General features: G+C 23.8%; 6 protein-coding genes and 1 non-coding gene across 7 annotated transcripts in view; 3 read left to right on the forward strand and 4 right to left on the reverse strand.

Annotated features, from left to right (window-relative positions):
- tgds (hypothetical protein) overlaps positions 1 to 322 on the reverse strand; it is a gene marked incomplete at both ends in the record, with an annotated part of 1,621 nt that extends 1,299 nt beyond the window's left edge. Inside the window, 2 exons of the mRNA XM_636549.1 lie at positions 18 to 153; positions 261 to 322. Coding sequence (XP_641641.1) covers positions 18 to 153; positions 261 to 322 — 198 coding nt within the window. The remainder of the gene's footprint in view (positions 1 to 17; positions 154 to 260) is intronic.
- Positions 323 to 2,809: 2,487 nt separating this feature from the next.
- On the forward strand, positions 2,810 to 9,253 carry roco6 (ROCO family protein kinase; the record flags this gene model as incomplete). The annotated part of the gene is made up of 1 exon (XM_636550.1): positions 2,810 to 9,253. The coding sequence occupies one exon, from the start codon at positions 2,810 to 2,812 to the stop codon at positions 9,251 to 9,253; it is 6,444 nt and encodes a 2,147-aa protein (XP_641642.1).
- A 445-nt stretch (positions 9,254 to 9,698) lies between these two features.
- On the reverse strand, positions 9,699 to 9,824 carry DDB_G0279467 (hypothetical protein; the record flags this gene model as incomplete). Its single annotated transcript, XM_636551.1, has 1 exon — positions 9,699 to 9,824. The coding sequence occupies one exon, from the start codon at positions 9,822 to 9,824 to the stop codon at positions 9,699 to 9,701; it is 126 nt and encodes a 41-aa protein (XP_641643.1).
- A 1,358-nt stretch (positions 9,825 to 11,182) lies between these two features.
- DDB_G0279469 (hypothetical protein) lies at positions 11,183 to 11,305 on the reverse strand (the record flags this gene model as incomplete). The annotated part of the gene is made up of 1 exon (XM_636552.1): positions 11,183 to 11,305. The coding sequence occupies one exon, from the start codon at positions 11,303 to 11,305 to the stop codon at positions 11,183 to 11,185; it is 123 nt and encodes a 40-aa protein (XP_641644.1).
- A 435-nt stretch (positions 11,306 to 11,740) lies between these two features.
- On the reverse strand, positions 11,741 to 11,811 carry tRNA-Gly-GCC-10. Its single transcript has one exon. It is a non-coding gene; the product is annotated as a tRNA-Gly (tRNA).
- Positions 11,812 to 12,762: 951 nt separating this feature from the next.
- Positions 12,763 to 14,107, forward strand: ctsD (cathepsin D; the record flags this gene model as incomplete). Its single annotated transcript, XM_636553.1, has 2 exons — positions 12,763 to 12,821; positions 13,015 to 14,107. 2 exons carry the CDS (start codon positions 12,763 to 12,765, stop codon positions 14,105 to 14,107), a joined length of 1,152 nt encoding a protein of 383 aa, XP_641645.1.
- A 793-nt stretch (positions 14,108 to 14,900) lies between these two features.
- DDB_G0279471 (hypothetical protein) overlaps positions 14,901 to 15,000 on the forward strand; it is a gene marked incomplete at both ends in the record, with an annotated part of 422 nt that continues 322 nt past the window's right edge. Inside the window, one exon of the mRNA XM_636554.1 lies at positions 14,901 to 14,919. Coding sequence (XP_641646.1) covers positions 14,901 to 14,919 — 19 coding nt within the window. The remainder of the gene's footprint in view (positions 14,920 to 15,000) is intronic.

Genomic DNA, 15,000 nt, shown 5'->3' on the forward strand with positions numbered 1-15,000 from the left:
TAAAAATTGATTATTACTTTATAAAATTTGAAATTTAATTCTTTTAATACACAACCCAAATTGTTAATATTTGAACAATAATCGAGTTTATCTAAAACAATTATTTTTGAATTTTTAAACTTTTTAGTTAGATAAATTGCTAAATGTGATCCACTATTTTAATTATAATTGAATGAAGAAAGAAAAAAAAAAAAAAAAAAGGTTAGTTTCAAATATTAAATTAATAAAAAATAAAAATTTAAAAAATAATCAAATCATACATAAACCCTGCTCCACCTGTTATTAATATTTTTTGAATAAATAGGTCATCTTTATTATTCATTTTTTTAAATAATCTTTTTTATATTATTATATTTTTTTTTTTTTTAAAAATTAAAAGGAAAAAAAAAATAAAAAAAATCCTTTTTTTAAAAAATTAAATATAAACTATAATATTACTTTACTTTAAAAATTATTAAATTTATTTATTGTATTCTAACCCCTTTTAAAATGTTTCATTTTTTTTTAATTTTTCTTTTTTTAATTTAAAAAAAAAAAATATTAAAAAAAAAAAAAAAAATATTAAAAAAAAAAAATAAAAAGCAACAAAAAAAAAAAAAAAAAAATTAATAAAAATAAAAAAAAATAATAAAAAAAAAAAAAATTGGGTGTTGAGATATAAATAAATATTCAAATTATTCAGAAAAAGGTAAATTTGAAATTGATTTAAAAAAATAAAAAAATAAAGATAAAACGCCTTCTGGAAATTATTTTTTTTAAAAAATTTATAAATAATATTATTCTAATTTTTATCCTTTGAATTATTATTAATTTTATTTGAAAAATAAAATTAAATTGAAATTGGTAAATCTTAAAAAATGATTGGCGAATTTGGATGTTTTGGAAAAAAAAGAAAAAAAAAAAAAATAAAAAATGGCTTAAAATTTTTTTTTTTTTTTTTTTTTTTTTCATTATCATTTTTAATTCTAATTATTTTTTTTTTTTATTCTTTAAAATCAAGAACTCTTTTTTTTTTTTTTTTTTCTAATTTTTTTTTTTTTTTTTTTTTTTAAGCAAAAAATTAAAATAGTATATGTTTAGGTAAGGGTTATTAATTATAAAAATAAAAAAAACTTTCGTTTTGGAATGGAATATTCTTCGAAATTTAAAAAAATCTGATGGATTTGGATTTTAAATTTTATTTTTATTTTTTTATTTTATTTTTTTTCATTTTTTTTAATTTTTATTTTTTTTTTTTTTTTTTTTCTTCTTTCACTCGTCTTTTCTCTAAAAGAATAATAAAGTAAAAAAAATAAAAAAAATAATATTAATAATAATAATAATAATAATTAATAAAAACATAATTATTGTTTGAAAAAAATATTAGTAAAATCATAAAAACTACTAGTTTTGTACAAACATTTTTTGCGTGTATGTACGAAAATTGAATCTAATTTTTTTTTTTTTTTTTTTTTTTCATAGCACAAAGAAAATTTGTACTTTCGCACGGAAGTAAGCCCAAAATTAATTAATTATCATAAAAAAACTATTAAATTTCATTTTTTGCCAATTGATTCACTGAATTGATTCAACTTTTCTAAAAATCTATTTTTTTTTTTTTTTTTTTTTTTAAAATTTTTAATTTTTTTTTTTTTTTTTTTTTTTTTTTTTTTTTACGCAATTTTTTACAAATCTTCGCACGAAGAACATCGCATATAATTATCTTTCCAATTAATTATACACCATCAACAAAAATTTATTTTTGTACTTATTTATTATTTTTAAAAACAACAATAATAAGATAATAAATGTTGCATTTATATTAAAAAAATAAATAAAAAATAAAAAATAAAATAAAATAAATTCAACAAGGTTGGAACATTAAAAATAAAATAAAAAGGTAGAGTACCCAAGCCACTTCAAAAATATTGTAATTTTTTTTTTAAAAAAAAAATAAAATAAAAATAAAAATAAAAATAAAAATAAAAATAAAAATAAAAATAAAAATAATTGATCATTAGAAGAAAAAGAAATGACCAATAATAGACTATTAAAAAAAAAAAAAAAAAAAAAAAAAAAAAAAAAAAAAAAAAAATAAAATAAAAAACTCAAACATACCCACACACACACACACACACACACCAAACCAGTTATTTTTTTTTCTTTATTTATTTTTTTTTTTATTTTTTTTTTTTTTTATTTTTTTTTTTTAAAAAATTTCTTTTTTTATTATTTTTTATTATTTTTTTTTTATTTTTTTATTTTTTTTTTTTACACACTCTTTTTATATATCTAACACAAATAACAAAAAAAAAAAAAAAAAAGAGTACACCAAAATATTTTTTTCATTTTGTGTAGTAGAAAATAAAAACAATTACTTATTTACCTTTTTTTTTTTTTATTTTATTTATTTTAATAAAAAATATCTTGAAAAAAGATATTTTTTTTTTTTTTTTCAAAAAATTTTCTTTTTTCATTTCAGTAGATTTTAATACCTTTACAAAATTAGGTTAGTTTTTTTTTTTTTTTTTTTTATAAATTTTTTTTCCCCAATTTTTATTTGATCAACTGACTTTTTATTTTTTTATTTTTTTTTTTTATTTTTTATTTTAAAAAAAAAAATCGCAACTGATGATTGACTTTTTTTTTTTTATTTTTTTTTATTTCTATTTTAAACTTTTACAAAACCATATATATATAACAGCAATAATACAGTTAAATAACAAATAAAAAAAAATCAAAAAAAAAATCAAAATAAAAAAAAAAAAAAACCAAAAAAAAAAAAAAAAAAAAAAATAATTAACAACTGAAAAAAAAATCAAAAAAAAAAATGAATTCAATTCATAAACAACATTATACAATAAATAGTAATCATTATAATGAAAGTATAAATATAAATTCATTATTATTAAATGATTTAAATGATGAAAAAAGGACAACATCAACCAATAATAAAAGTAATAATAATAGCAATAATAATAATAATGAAACATTAGAAGATATAATTGAATTTAATAATAATAATTGTAATGGTGATATGAAATATTTAGATTTATCAAAGAGAATGATTTATTCATTAGAATTAATGATGATACCAGAGATAGAGAATAGATTTCAAGGTGATTTTAAATCAATATCGATATTGAATTTAAATGATAATTTATTAGGAGAGATACCAGAATCATTGAAACAATTGACACAATTAATATCATTATCGATCCGAGGCAATCATATATTGGAGATACCGTTATGGTTTCCAGAGGAATTTAAATTACTTAGAAAATTGGATGTATCACATAATGCAATCTCGTCGGTGCCAAATACATTTAATAAATTCTCAATATTGGAGGATTTAAATCTATCAAATAATTATATCTCCTATATTCATCCATCGCTATTTCCAGAGGGTATAATGAGATTGAATCTATCGAATAATCTTTTTAGAGAGGTTGAGCTACCACCATGGTTCGAGTCATTGTTGACATTGGATATTAGTGGTAATAAATTGAAACATTTGGGTAATTTACCATTTCATTTGGTTAGAGTATCAATAGATGATAATCATTTGGAATCGATTGATCATAAGGTGATCCTACGTAATAAGGATTTAGCATTGAAATTTAATCAATCATTTAGTGATATCGTTTTGGAAAGAATTTATCAATGTTGGTATACTGGTGATCCAGTATTGGATTTATCAGGATTAGGTATGTGTGTTGTACCACCGATCCTAGGTATGTTGGTACATTTAACTCATTTGGATCTATCGGGTAATTGTATTTCAGTGTTACCACCGGAATTGGCAAATTTAACAGAATTGGTTAGATTAGATTTAAGTTTTAATATTTTAACAACATTACCACTATACATTGTATCCTATAAGAGATTGGAACATTTGGATCTACAAGGTACCCTTGATACATTGGTATCACCACCACGTCGTATAGCGGAAACTGGTAAATTAATTGATATTCAACGTTATTTTCATGATTTATTTCAGGGTGAACCATCTTATCGTGTTAAACTTATGATTGTCGGTCAAGAGAATGTTGGTAAAACAAGTTTAGTTAAATGTTTAAAAATGAAAAAGAAATTCTCTAAAAATTCTGATCATTTAGGTACAAATGTTTCAACCGATGGTATTGATATCGATGAAATTAAATTTAATTTAGATATTGAATTACCTTCAAATCCAAGTTCAAATTCTTTAATTTCAAATTCATTATCAAATAGTTCAATCTCTTCTAATAATATTAATTCAAATAATAATATAAATGTTCATTCAAATGGAGGAGGTATTAATTCAAATGGTGTAAATTCAAATAGTCAAATAAATATAAATAGTAGTAGTGGTAATATTCATTCAAATGGTGGTGGTGTTGGTAATGTTAACTCATCAGGTGGTATACATAGTAATAATTCATCAGGTGGTGGTGGTGGTTCAAATAGTTTTTTAAATAATACAAATTCAAATGGTACAAATAATAATAGTAGTAATTTAAATATAAATACAAATAGTAATAATGTAAATTCAAGCGGCGGCGGCAATAATTATCATCCACCAGTTGGTACAAATACTTCAATGAGTAATATTCAAGTTATTGGAAGTTCAGGTAGTAATTTAGGTTCAGGTAGTAATTTAAGTATAGGTGGTAGTAATGGTAATAATAATAATAATAGTGGTGGTAGTGGTACAATGGTAAATCAAAGAGTTACAATGTCAATTTGGGATTGTGCAGGTCAAGAACTTTATTATACAAGTCATCAAATGTTTTTAACAGATTCAGCATTGTATGTTGTAGTTTGGAATCTTTGTAAACCAGAAGTTAATAGTCGTGTTGAATTTTGGTTACATTCAATTCGTTCAAAAGCAGAGAATGCACCAATACTTTTAATTGGTACTCATTTAGATGATTATTTAGCAACTCATTCCGAATCAGAGTTGGATGAAATTTTAGAGAATATCTATAGTAAATATTTTAGAAAGTTTAGATTAAAGGGTATTTCAATTCTAAGTTGTTCAACTGGTGTTGGATTCGATAATTTCTTGGACCTTTTGAAAAAGACCGTGGTGGAATTACCATCATTAAAACAATCTCTGCCAGAACTTTATTTAAAACTTGAGAAATTAATCATTAAAAAACGTTCAACATTGGTACCACCAGTTTTAACTTGGCAAAGTTTCTCACAAATGGTACTTTCAAATTTGGATTTTCATGATGAAATTCATGTTAAAGTTGCTACTAAAGCATTGGTACCATTGGGTTCAATTTCTTTCTTTGATGAACCAGGTCTCGATCAATATGTATTTTTAGATCCACAATGGTTAACAGGTGTTTTCTCTTCAATCATTACAACAAAACATAAATTCATTAAAGATGGTGTTTTAAAAAAAAGTGACCTTTATCAAATTTGGAAACCACCTCATTTCATTGAAGATGAAGGTTTACATTCACTTTTAATTAATTTATTAGAAAGATTTGAATTAATGTTTCCATTAGATAGTGATTTAGTTTCATTATCTTCAAGTAATGGTAATAATGGTAATAGTTATGTAAATAATAATAATAATAATAATAATAATTCAAATAATAATAATAATGGTAGTAATAAATCTTCACCATTTAAAACAACACCATCGTCACCATCAACTTTAAGATTAGTTGATTCAAAATCAAAAGGTAGTCATAGTTCAAATCCAATTTTAAGTGGTAATAATAGTTCATCAAAAAATTCAACATCAACTAAAAGATCAATTAGTGGTTCACCATTACGTTCAAGATCAAATTCTGATCTTGATTTAATTGGTGGTGGTGGTGGTTCACCAATTAATGGTAGTAGTATTGATTATAGTTCAAAATCAAATACATTAACACCAGGATTATTTAATGAATTAAATCAAAAATTTATAATTCCATCACAATTACCAGAGATAAGACCATCATTTGGTTTACTTTGGCCATCACTTGATCATTCGCGTGTTGAATTTAATCGTTGGATTCAATTATCATTTGCACCAGCTGGTTTATTTAGTAGATTATTAATTCGTTTATTAATTAGTAAAGAATTTGATATGAAACCAATTCTTTATTGGAGAAATGGTGTAGTTGTTGAATCACAATCTGGTAAATCATTCCTTTCAACCTCTACTGCTTTAATTGAAATGGTACCAAGTTATGCAAATTGTAGTTCAACTATTAAAATTAGTGTTAGAGGTGATCGTCGTACTGGTAGAGGTTTATCAGCAAAACTTTTAAGATTAATCGTTGAAATTGCTGATACACTTTGTACAAGTTGGTATCATTTAGAAACAAATCAAGTTATACCATGTCCACATTGTATTAATAAACCAAATTGTACATTATTTTCATTGAGTGATTGTGAAGCAGTTGCAAGTAGTGGTGTTTGGTATTTACTTTGTGGTGATAGAAAAATTAATTTCGAAACTTTTGTACCAGATGTTGCAATGTCTGATTTTTGGGGTAGTGGTAGTAAGAAATTCAATTATGATCAAATTAAAATGCATAAAGAAAAAAGAATTCTATCAATTAAACCTGCATCATTTGGTAATAATCAAATTCAATTTGAAGTTAGAGTTCCACCATCACCACCACCACCACCAGTACAACAAATTATTAATAATGGTGCTGATGATAATATAACAACAACTACATTGGCAGTTAATAATATTAAAGTTTTAGAAAGTGGTGGATCACAACCACCATCACCAAGAAGTGGTAAAGATGTTACACATGAATTACCAATTATTAATCGTTTAGAAATTATTCAACCAACAAGTGATGAATCATCATTAATTCAAGTTGAATTTGATCATAATAATCAAACTTTAGTTATAAGTGGTACTTATAAATATGGTGATTTATTAGAGATTGAATTTGAATCACCAAAATTAATTGGTAGAGGTGCATCTGGTAAAATTTATCGTGCAAATTTAAATGATACAATGGTTGCAGTTAAACAATTAGAAGTGGTTGGAGAGGATGCACCAAGAATTTTCTCAGAGTTTAGAAGAGAAATTCATGTTATGTCTGATCTTAAACATTCAAACGTTGTAAATTTATTAGGTTTTACATTATCACCATTTACAATGGTAATGGAATATATCGATTGTGGTGATCTTCATAAATTTTTACATTCACCTATTGGTGATCAACTTAATGGTAATTGGGCTTTAATTTTGAAATTGGCTTTAGATATTGCAAAAGGTATGGAATTTCTTCATTCAGTTACACCACCATTACTTCATCGTGATTTAAAGAGTCCAAATGTTTTACTCTCAATGAAAGATGGTGTTTACACTGCAAAAGTTGGTGATTTTGGTTTATCATCAAGAATGTTTATTCAAGCTTTGAAACATAAATTACGTAATTTCCCAGTTGGTAATATTACTTGGGTTGCACCAGAAATTTTAAGAGAAGAAGAATATACTGTTAAATCCGATGTTTATGCATTTGGTTTAATTTTACATGAACTTTTAACAAGAAAACATCCATATAGAGAATTTAATTATTCAATGGTATCTCTTCAAGAGGATGCAATAAAGAATGGACTTCGTCCAACTATTTCACCATCTTATACTCAAACTGTTACAGGTCATGAATATTGTGGTTTAATTCAAGATTGTTGGGATAGTGATATTGATAGAAGACCAACTTTTAATAAAATTGTTAAAAGAATTAAACAAATTATTGGTCGTGATGTTAATAATATTTTAATGGTAAATGGTGTTTCAGTTGTTAGTGGTATTCAATCACCAAATTCATTAGCTGATAGTCAACCATTCCATTATCATCAACAACAACAACCAAGTTTAAATTCTACAAATCAATTACAACAACAACAATATTCATCAGTTTTAACATCACCAAGATCAAATTTATCAGATTCATCAAATTCATCACAAAATATTGCAAATAAAAGTTTAAATAATATTAGTGCAACAAGTTTAGGTGATTTAGGTGGTAATGATGAAAATTTAGGTGGTCAATTACAATATAGTATGCGTGTACCACAACCAGAAGCAAAAGTTAATCAATTAGTATGGGAAGTCAATTCACGTCGTGTTTGGGGTGGTTGTGAATCTGGTGAAATTATAGTTTGGAATGCAGAGAATGGTAATCAAATTTTCCGTGAACAAAAATTACATCCAGGTCCAATTAGATCATTGGCATTGGTAAATCAAGAAGATATTTGGTCAGCAGGTGGTATTGGTCCACAACAAAGTACAATTAGAATTTGGAATGCTTGGCGTTTTAATCTTGATGATCAATCTGGTACAAAATCTGATTTTATCACTAAAAAAGGTAGAGGTGGTTCAACATTTGGTAGAAAATCTTGGAGATTACGTTGGTTTGTCCTATCAAGATTTGATAAAACCTTGAAATACTATAGTAAACAAACTGATAAAGAACCAAGTTGTTCACTCATTTTAGAGGGTGCTTGGTTAGAAGAAATTAGTCCACCAGGTTATAAAGTTAGTCTTCATTTAATTCATCCAGAAAAAAGAACAATGGAAATGGAATTTAAGAGTGAATCTGAAAAATCATCTTGGCTAACTGCAATCAATCGTGTTATCAATCAAAATATACCACTCTATGAAATTGCACTTGGTAAACAAATGACAAGTGGTAGTGAAAATGATTATATCACAAATTTACTATCGGTTGGTCCAAATGTTTGGGTATCACTTAAAGAAACACCATCAATTTTGGTTTATAATGTAAAGAGTAAAGAATTGGTTACAAAAATCTCTTTAAATGATGATCAATCCAGTGATCAATGGGGTAAAACTGGTGCTGTAAATATGATGTTGGTTAATAATTTCGTTTGGATAACTGGTGGTTCAAAATTGACTCAAATTGATTCACAATCTTATCAACTCTTGGAAGTACATGGAAATCATTATTCAAAACCAATCACCTCAATGGCATTGGTTGAAAAAAATGTTTGGATCTCTTGTGAAGATGAATCACTTTCAGTTTGGGATGGTGATACTGGTTCCTTTATTAGAAAAGTTGGTTCTCCAATTGGTTCACCAACTAAGCCAACCGTTTACACTAAACTTTTATATTTCAGTGGTTATGTTTGGGCTTGTACTCAAGGTTCAATTCATATTTATTGTATTCATTCATTAACTTGTAAAAAGAAAGTTGAATCAAAAAATCATCCAAATAGTATTGTAGATTTAATTAAAGTTTTCCAACAAACTGTTTGGTCATGTTGTGGTACAAATAATGTTTGTATTTGGTCTTAAACAATAAATTTGAATTTATTTAAAAAAATAATCCTTATGATTTAAATTTTTTTTTTTTTTAAACTCTTTTGTTTTTGGTGAATTCAATATGTTGTTAATGTTGCAATTAAATAAAATCAACCATCTCTTGAAATTGTAAAACCTTGAATAGTTGATAATTCTTTATCGGTTTTCTTTTAGAATCTTTGATGTAAGAAATTGGTATCCTTCTTGATAATTTTGTTATTATTGTTATTCTAATTATTGAAATTGTGATTATTATTGGTGTTAATTAATATTACAAAGTGAAATGATGATAAAGATATTTGTGTGTGTAAGATGGTGGTGAAATTTCATTGTGAAGTTGATGTTAATTAATTCTTTTAAACTTAAAACATGGTGATGCTACTTTGTACCGGAATAGAGGATGGTTTTGAAATAATAAAACAATACCTATATTACCAAATTAAGTGAGGTTAGCTAATTTAGTGAGGTTAGAACCACCAAATAAACCAGTTCCAGGGATTAAAATTGAAACTAAAAAACAACCAATTGTTTGTTGAGATGGTTGAGCCGAACCATTAAAATCCATCTTCAGTAGTTGTAGATTCAAGTTGGTTAAATGATGGGAATAATTTATTTTTTTTATTTATTTTTTCAAAAAATTTATTTTTAAAATAAATTATTATTATTATTATTATTTGAATAATTATTGCTGATTAAGTTGTCATTGTTTAAAATTTTCAAGGAAAGAGCTGTTTGATGATAATATATTGTTGGTTGGTTTGAGTCTGTATTGGTTTCATTACAATAGTTGATGGTAGTGAAAATTATTTAATATTGTGACATTGCTGCAATGATGTGATATAAAATAGAAGGTGTTGATGAATTTAATATTCATTATTGCAACAGCATTATTTGATTTTTTTAAACCAAGGAAAGATTTGGGCCCAAAAGATTGAAATAAAAGATTCCTTCCCCAATGGTACCTCTTCGAAAAAAAACAATTGTTAATGTACCTCTTTTAAATTAATATAGTTGATAATTTAAACAATAATGAAAAAAAAAATATTTTATTAAATCTTTTAATTTTTATTTTTTAGTTTTTGATTTCTAATTTTTATTTATAAATGATGTCAACTTCTTTTCAAAATGCCATAGTGCATAGATAAATATTTCCTTTCACTAAGTTTAGAAATAATTTTTATGTGATGATCAACCTTTCTTAATGATATAGTGCATAGATAAATCTTTCCTTTCTATATCATTTGATTGGTATTAATTCATATATTATATTATCTAGATTATAATTGACTTTAAACCATTTTTATTTTACTTTATAAAAAAAATAATATTAAAATTAGATTTAAATTGCTTGTTATTTTTTTATTTGTTTTTTTTTTTTTTTTTTTTAATCTCTTTACCTTTTTATTTTTATATTTTAAATTATCAATCAACTTTTATCTAAATTTATAATTGTTACAGTTAGATTTTTTTTTCTATTTGTGTTTTTTTTTTTTACATTTGTACAATAGATTATTTTTTTTTTTTTTTTAAAAAAAAGTGTCTTTTAATACTGGACCTTTTTCAATTTTTTAAATTATTTGAAATCAAAAAAAGTTATTTTTACTATTTAAGTAAAATCTAATAGCCAAAAAGTAAATTTCCAAATCTGGGAATATTCAAAAGGTGTATTATTTAAATATATTCTTCGTTTATCTTAACAAAAGCCCTAAAACTTAATTTTTATTTTTTAAATTTTAAAAAAATAAAAAAAAACATATATTTTAAGATTTTCTTTTTTTTTTTAATAATTTGTTTGAGAAATAAAATAATAAAAAATCACAAAGAATTTTTAATTTATTTTATCATATTTTTTATTATAAAAAAATATTTTTACTATTATCATTATTGAAAGATATCCAGTTTTATATATTTTATTATTTAAAATTAAATTGATAAAATAGGTATAAAATCTAATGTTTTCTTACAATTAAAGAAGAAATGACTCAATGTCCAATCTTCATGATTTGGATAGTTTACTGGTAGACATCTTAAATGATATCTAAACATCGTGTATTTTGTTTTGGGATCTTTTAAGTGTTGGGTTTTGATTGTGTAGTTTTTTATGAACTGAGCAGATTCTTCATCCAAGTGAACTTGTGACTTTTTTACTATTTCGGCGTAAGAGCTCATTTCGATGTGTTATTTATTATTTTGAGCTTTGAGATGATAGATCGAAAGATCTTGATGATCTGATGATGAATACAGAAAGATTGAAAGAAGATGACCGAGATTGGAGGTGGAAAGGTATAGATTAATTTTAGTCAATAACCTCTAATCTTTTTAGGTTTTTTTCAAAGGTCTTAATTTGGTGTTTTGGGTGGTGTGATTTAGGATCTGTAAATCGTAAGTGGTGCTGTTATCTTTATAGTTGAACATGATTTCTTCAATGTTGATTTTCCGAAGTTCGTATTTTTCCCAAAATACCAAAACCCCAAAATTTTGTGCGTATGCTGGGAATCGAACCCAGTTCGCATCCGTGGCAGGGATGCATCATACCACTAGACCACATACGCTTTTTTTTATGATATTTAAAAAAAATATCTTAAAAAATTTTGATTTAAGAAGAAGCAACTAAAAATTGCGTTATTCCATCCAAAAAAAAAATTTTGATTTTTCTCTATGTGCACAAGCGTTATTCCATTCAAAAAAAAAAAATTTTGATTTTTCTAAATTAACCCAAAAATGATTTTTATTTTTTTTAAAAATTTGATTTTTTAAATTTTAAAAAATAGAAATAAGACAATGTCGAAAATGATTTGGAAACTTGGGTAACAGAATAACATTCTCAAAATACCAAATGATTTTATTTTAATAAAGTTATTATCTTAATTTTTTTTTTTTTTTTTTTTTTTTTTAACCCACCAAAAAATAAAAATAAAAATAAAGAATAAAAAATAATAATAAACAAAAAAATTATTACAAGCAAACTGTTTCAAAAAACAAAAATAAAAAGAAAAGTCAATAGAAATAGTGTATGATTTTTTGTTGGTTTTTTTTTTTTTTTTTTTTTTTTTTTTATTATAATTTTTTTTTTTTAATTTTAATTATTTTTATTTTTTTTCTTATTTTATTTTTTATTTTTTTTTTTATTATTATTTTTAATTTTTTTTTATTATTTTTATTATTTTTTATACATTAATTTTTTTTTAAAAAAAAATTATTTAATTTAAATTAACAAAGATTTTGGCGCACAGATTTCAACAAAGATTTTTTTATTAATCAATTCCACATGATTCAATAAAGGGGGTAAGAAAATCTAATATATTTGAAAATACCGAATGGAAAAAAAGATATTTTTAATAAAAACTTTTTTTTTTTAAAACTAATTTTTTTATTTTTCTTTTTATTTTTCTTTTTTTTTTTTTTTTTTAAATTTTTTAAATTTTTTTTCCATTGCCCAAACTATTAAATAATTTTTTTTTTTTTTTGGTTTTTCAATTGTCACCTGACTTACATAAAAGAAAATGAAATTACTTATTTTAACTTTATTTTTAGCTACTATTGTTTTAGCTCAAGCTTTAACGTAAATATTAAGATTTATTACTTTAATATATAATATTTTCAAACAAACAATCAAAAAAAAATAAAAATAAAAATAAAAAATAAAATAAAATAAAAAAATAATTATAATAATAATAATAATAAAAGAATAATAAAAAAAAATAAAATAAAAAAATAAAAAAATAAATATTAATAATAAATTTTAATTAAAATAGAGTACCATTAAACTTCCATCAAGCTTCAAGAGAATCTAGAAGAAGAGTTCCACAAAAATGGTCAAACAGATTATCTGCTCTCAATGCTGGTACCACAATCCCAATTTCAGATTTTGAAGATGCTCAATACTATGGTGCCATTACCATTGGTACCCCAGGTCAAGCCTTCAAAGTAGTTTTCGATACTGGTTCATCCAACTTGTGGATTCCATCAAAGAAATGTCCAATCACTGTTGTTGCATGTGATTTACATAACAAATATAACAGCGGTGCCTCAAGCACATATGTCGCCAACGGAACTGATTTCACCATCCAATACGGTAGTGGTGCTATGTCAGGTTTTGTCTCTCAAGATTCCGTCACTGTTGGTTCATTAACTGTTAAAGATCAATTATTCGCTGAAGCCACTGCCGAACCAGGTATTGCTTTCGATTTCGCCAAATTCGATGGTATTTTAGGTCTTGCTTTCCAATCCATCTCTGTTAATTCAATTCCACCAGTCTTTTACAACATGTTATCACAAGGTTTAGTTTCATCAACACTCTTCTCCTTCTGGTTATCAAGAACTCCAGGTGCCAACGGTGGTGAACTCTCATTCGGTTCAATCGATAACACCAAATACACTGGTGACATTACCTACGTCCCATTAACCAACGAAACCTATTGGGAATTCGTTATGGATGACTTTGCTATCGATGGTCAATCAGCTGGTTTCTGTGGTACTACTTGTCACGCAATTTGCGATTCAGGTACATCACTCATTGCTGGTCCAATGGCTGATATTACTGCCCTCAATGAAAAATTAGGTGCTGTCATCTTAAATGGTGAAGGTGTCTTCTCTGATTGTAGCGTTATCAACACCTTACCAAATGTTACCATCACCGTTGCTGGTCGTGAATTTGTTTTAACTCCAAAAGAATACGTTTTAGAAGTTACTGAGTTCGGAAAGACTGAATGTTTGAGTGGATTTATGGGTATCGAGTTAAACATGGGAAATTTCTGGATCCTTGGTGATGTTTTCATCTCTGCTTACTATACTGTATTCGATTTTGGTAATAAACAAGTTGGTTTCGCAACTGCCATTCAAGGTTAAATTTTTTTAATTAATTTATATTTAAGATAGAAATAAAACTAAATAATAGAACAATATATGTGCATTGTTTTTTTTTAATATATTTAGTTTAATTATTTTTTTTTTTTTTTTGTTGTGGATGTTGAATTAAAGATGGAAAATAAGAAAAAAAAAAAAATTTGAAAAAAAAAAAAAAAAAAAAAAAAAATTTGACAAAAAAAAATCATTTAAATGTAGACACAGGCCCATTTAAAATTGATAAACATTTTCCCAATTAAAATACATTACCAATTTTTTTTTTTTTTCACTTTTTTTTTATTTCTTTTAATTAAAAAAAAAAATAATAAAAAAAATTCTAAACAATTAAATTCATTTTTTTTTTTTTTCTTTTTTGAGTGCTCTATTTATATTTACTAAATTTATGTTTAAAAAAAAAAATTAATCATTGTTATATAAAAAAAATAAAATAAAATATTTTAAAAATAAAATGAAAAATATGTTTAATTTTAATGTTTTAATTTTTTTTAATTCAATTAATTATTTTTTCCTCCAAATTTGTAAAAAAATAAAAAATAAATTATTATTTATTTATCACTAACTTCAATCAATTTTTTTTTTTTTTCACCAATCACTTACACCATCATAATAAAAAAAATCAATTAATTTTTTAAAAATAAATTCATTAATTAAACAATCAACAACATTCAAATTTCAATTATTTTTTTTAACTATTAACAATTAAAAAAAAAATAATTACTGATTCTTTGTATTTAAAAGTTATAATATTAATTAAACAAACTTTATTCTCTTTAAAATGTCTAAAAAATGTTTAAGTATGTTTTCAATATTATTAATATATTAATTTTTTTAAAATTTTATAAAAATACTGATATAAAATTATTACTATTATTTAT

This window comes from Dictyostelium discoideum (assembly GCF_000004695.1).
Source record: "Dictyostelium discoideum AX4 chromosome 3 chromosome, whole genome shotgun sequence".
In the NCBI taxonomy this organism is placed as follows: Eukaryota; Evosea; class Eumycetozoa; order Dictyosteliales; family Dictyosteliaceae; genus Dictyostelium; species Dictyostelium discoideum.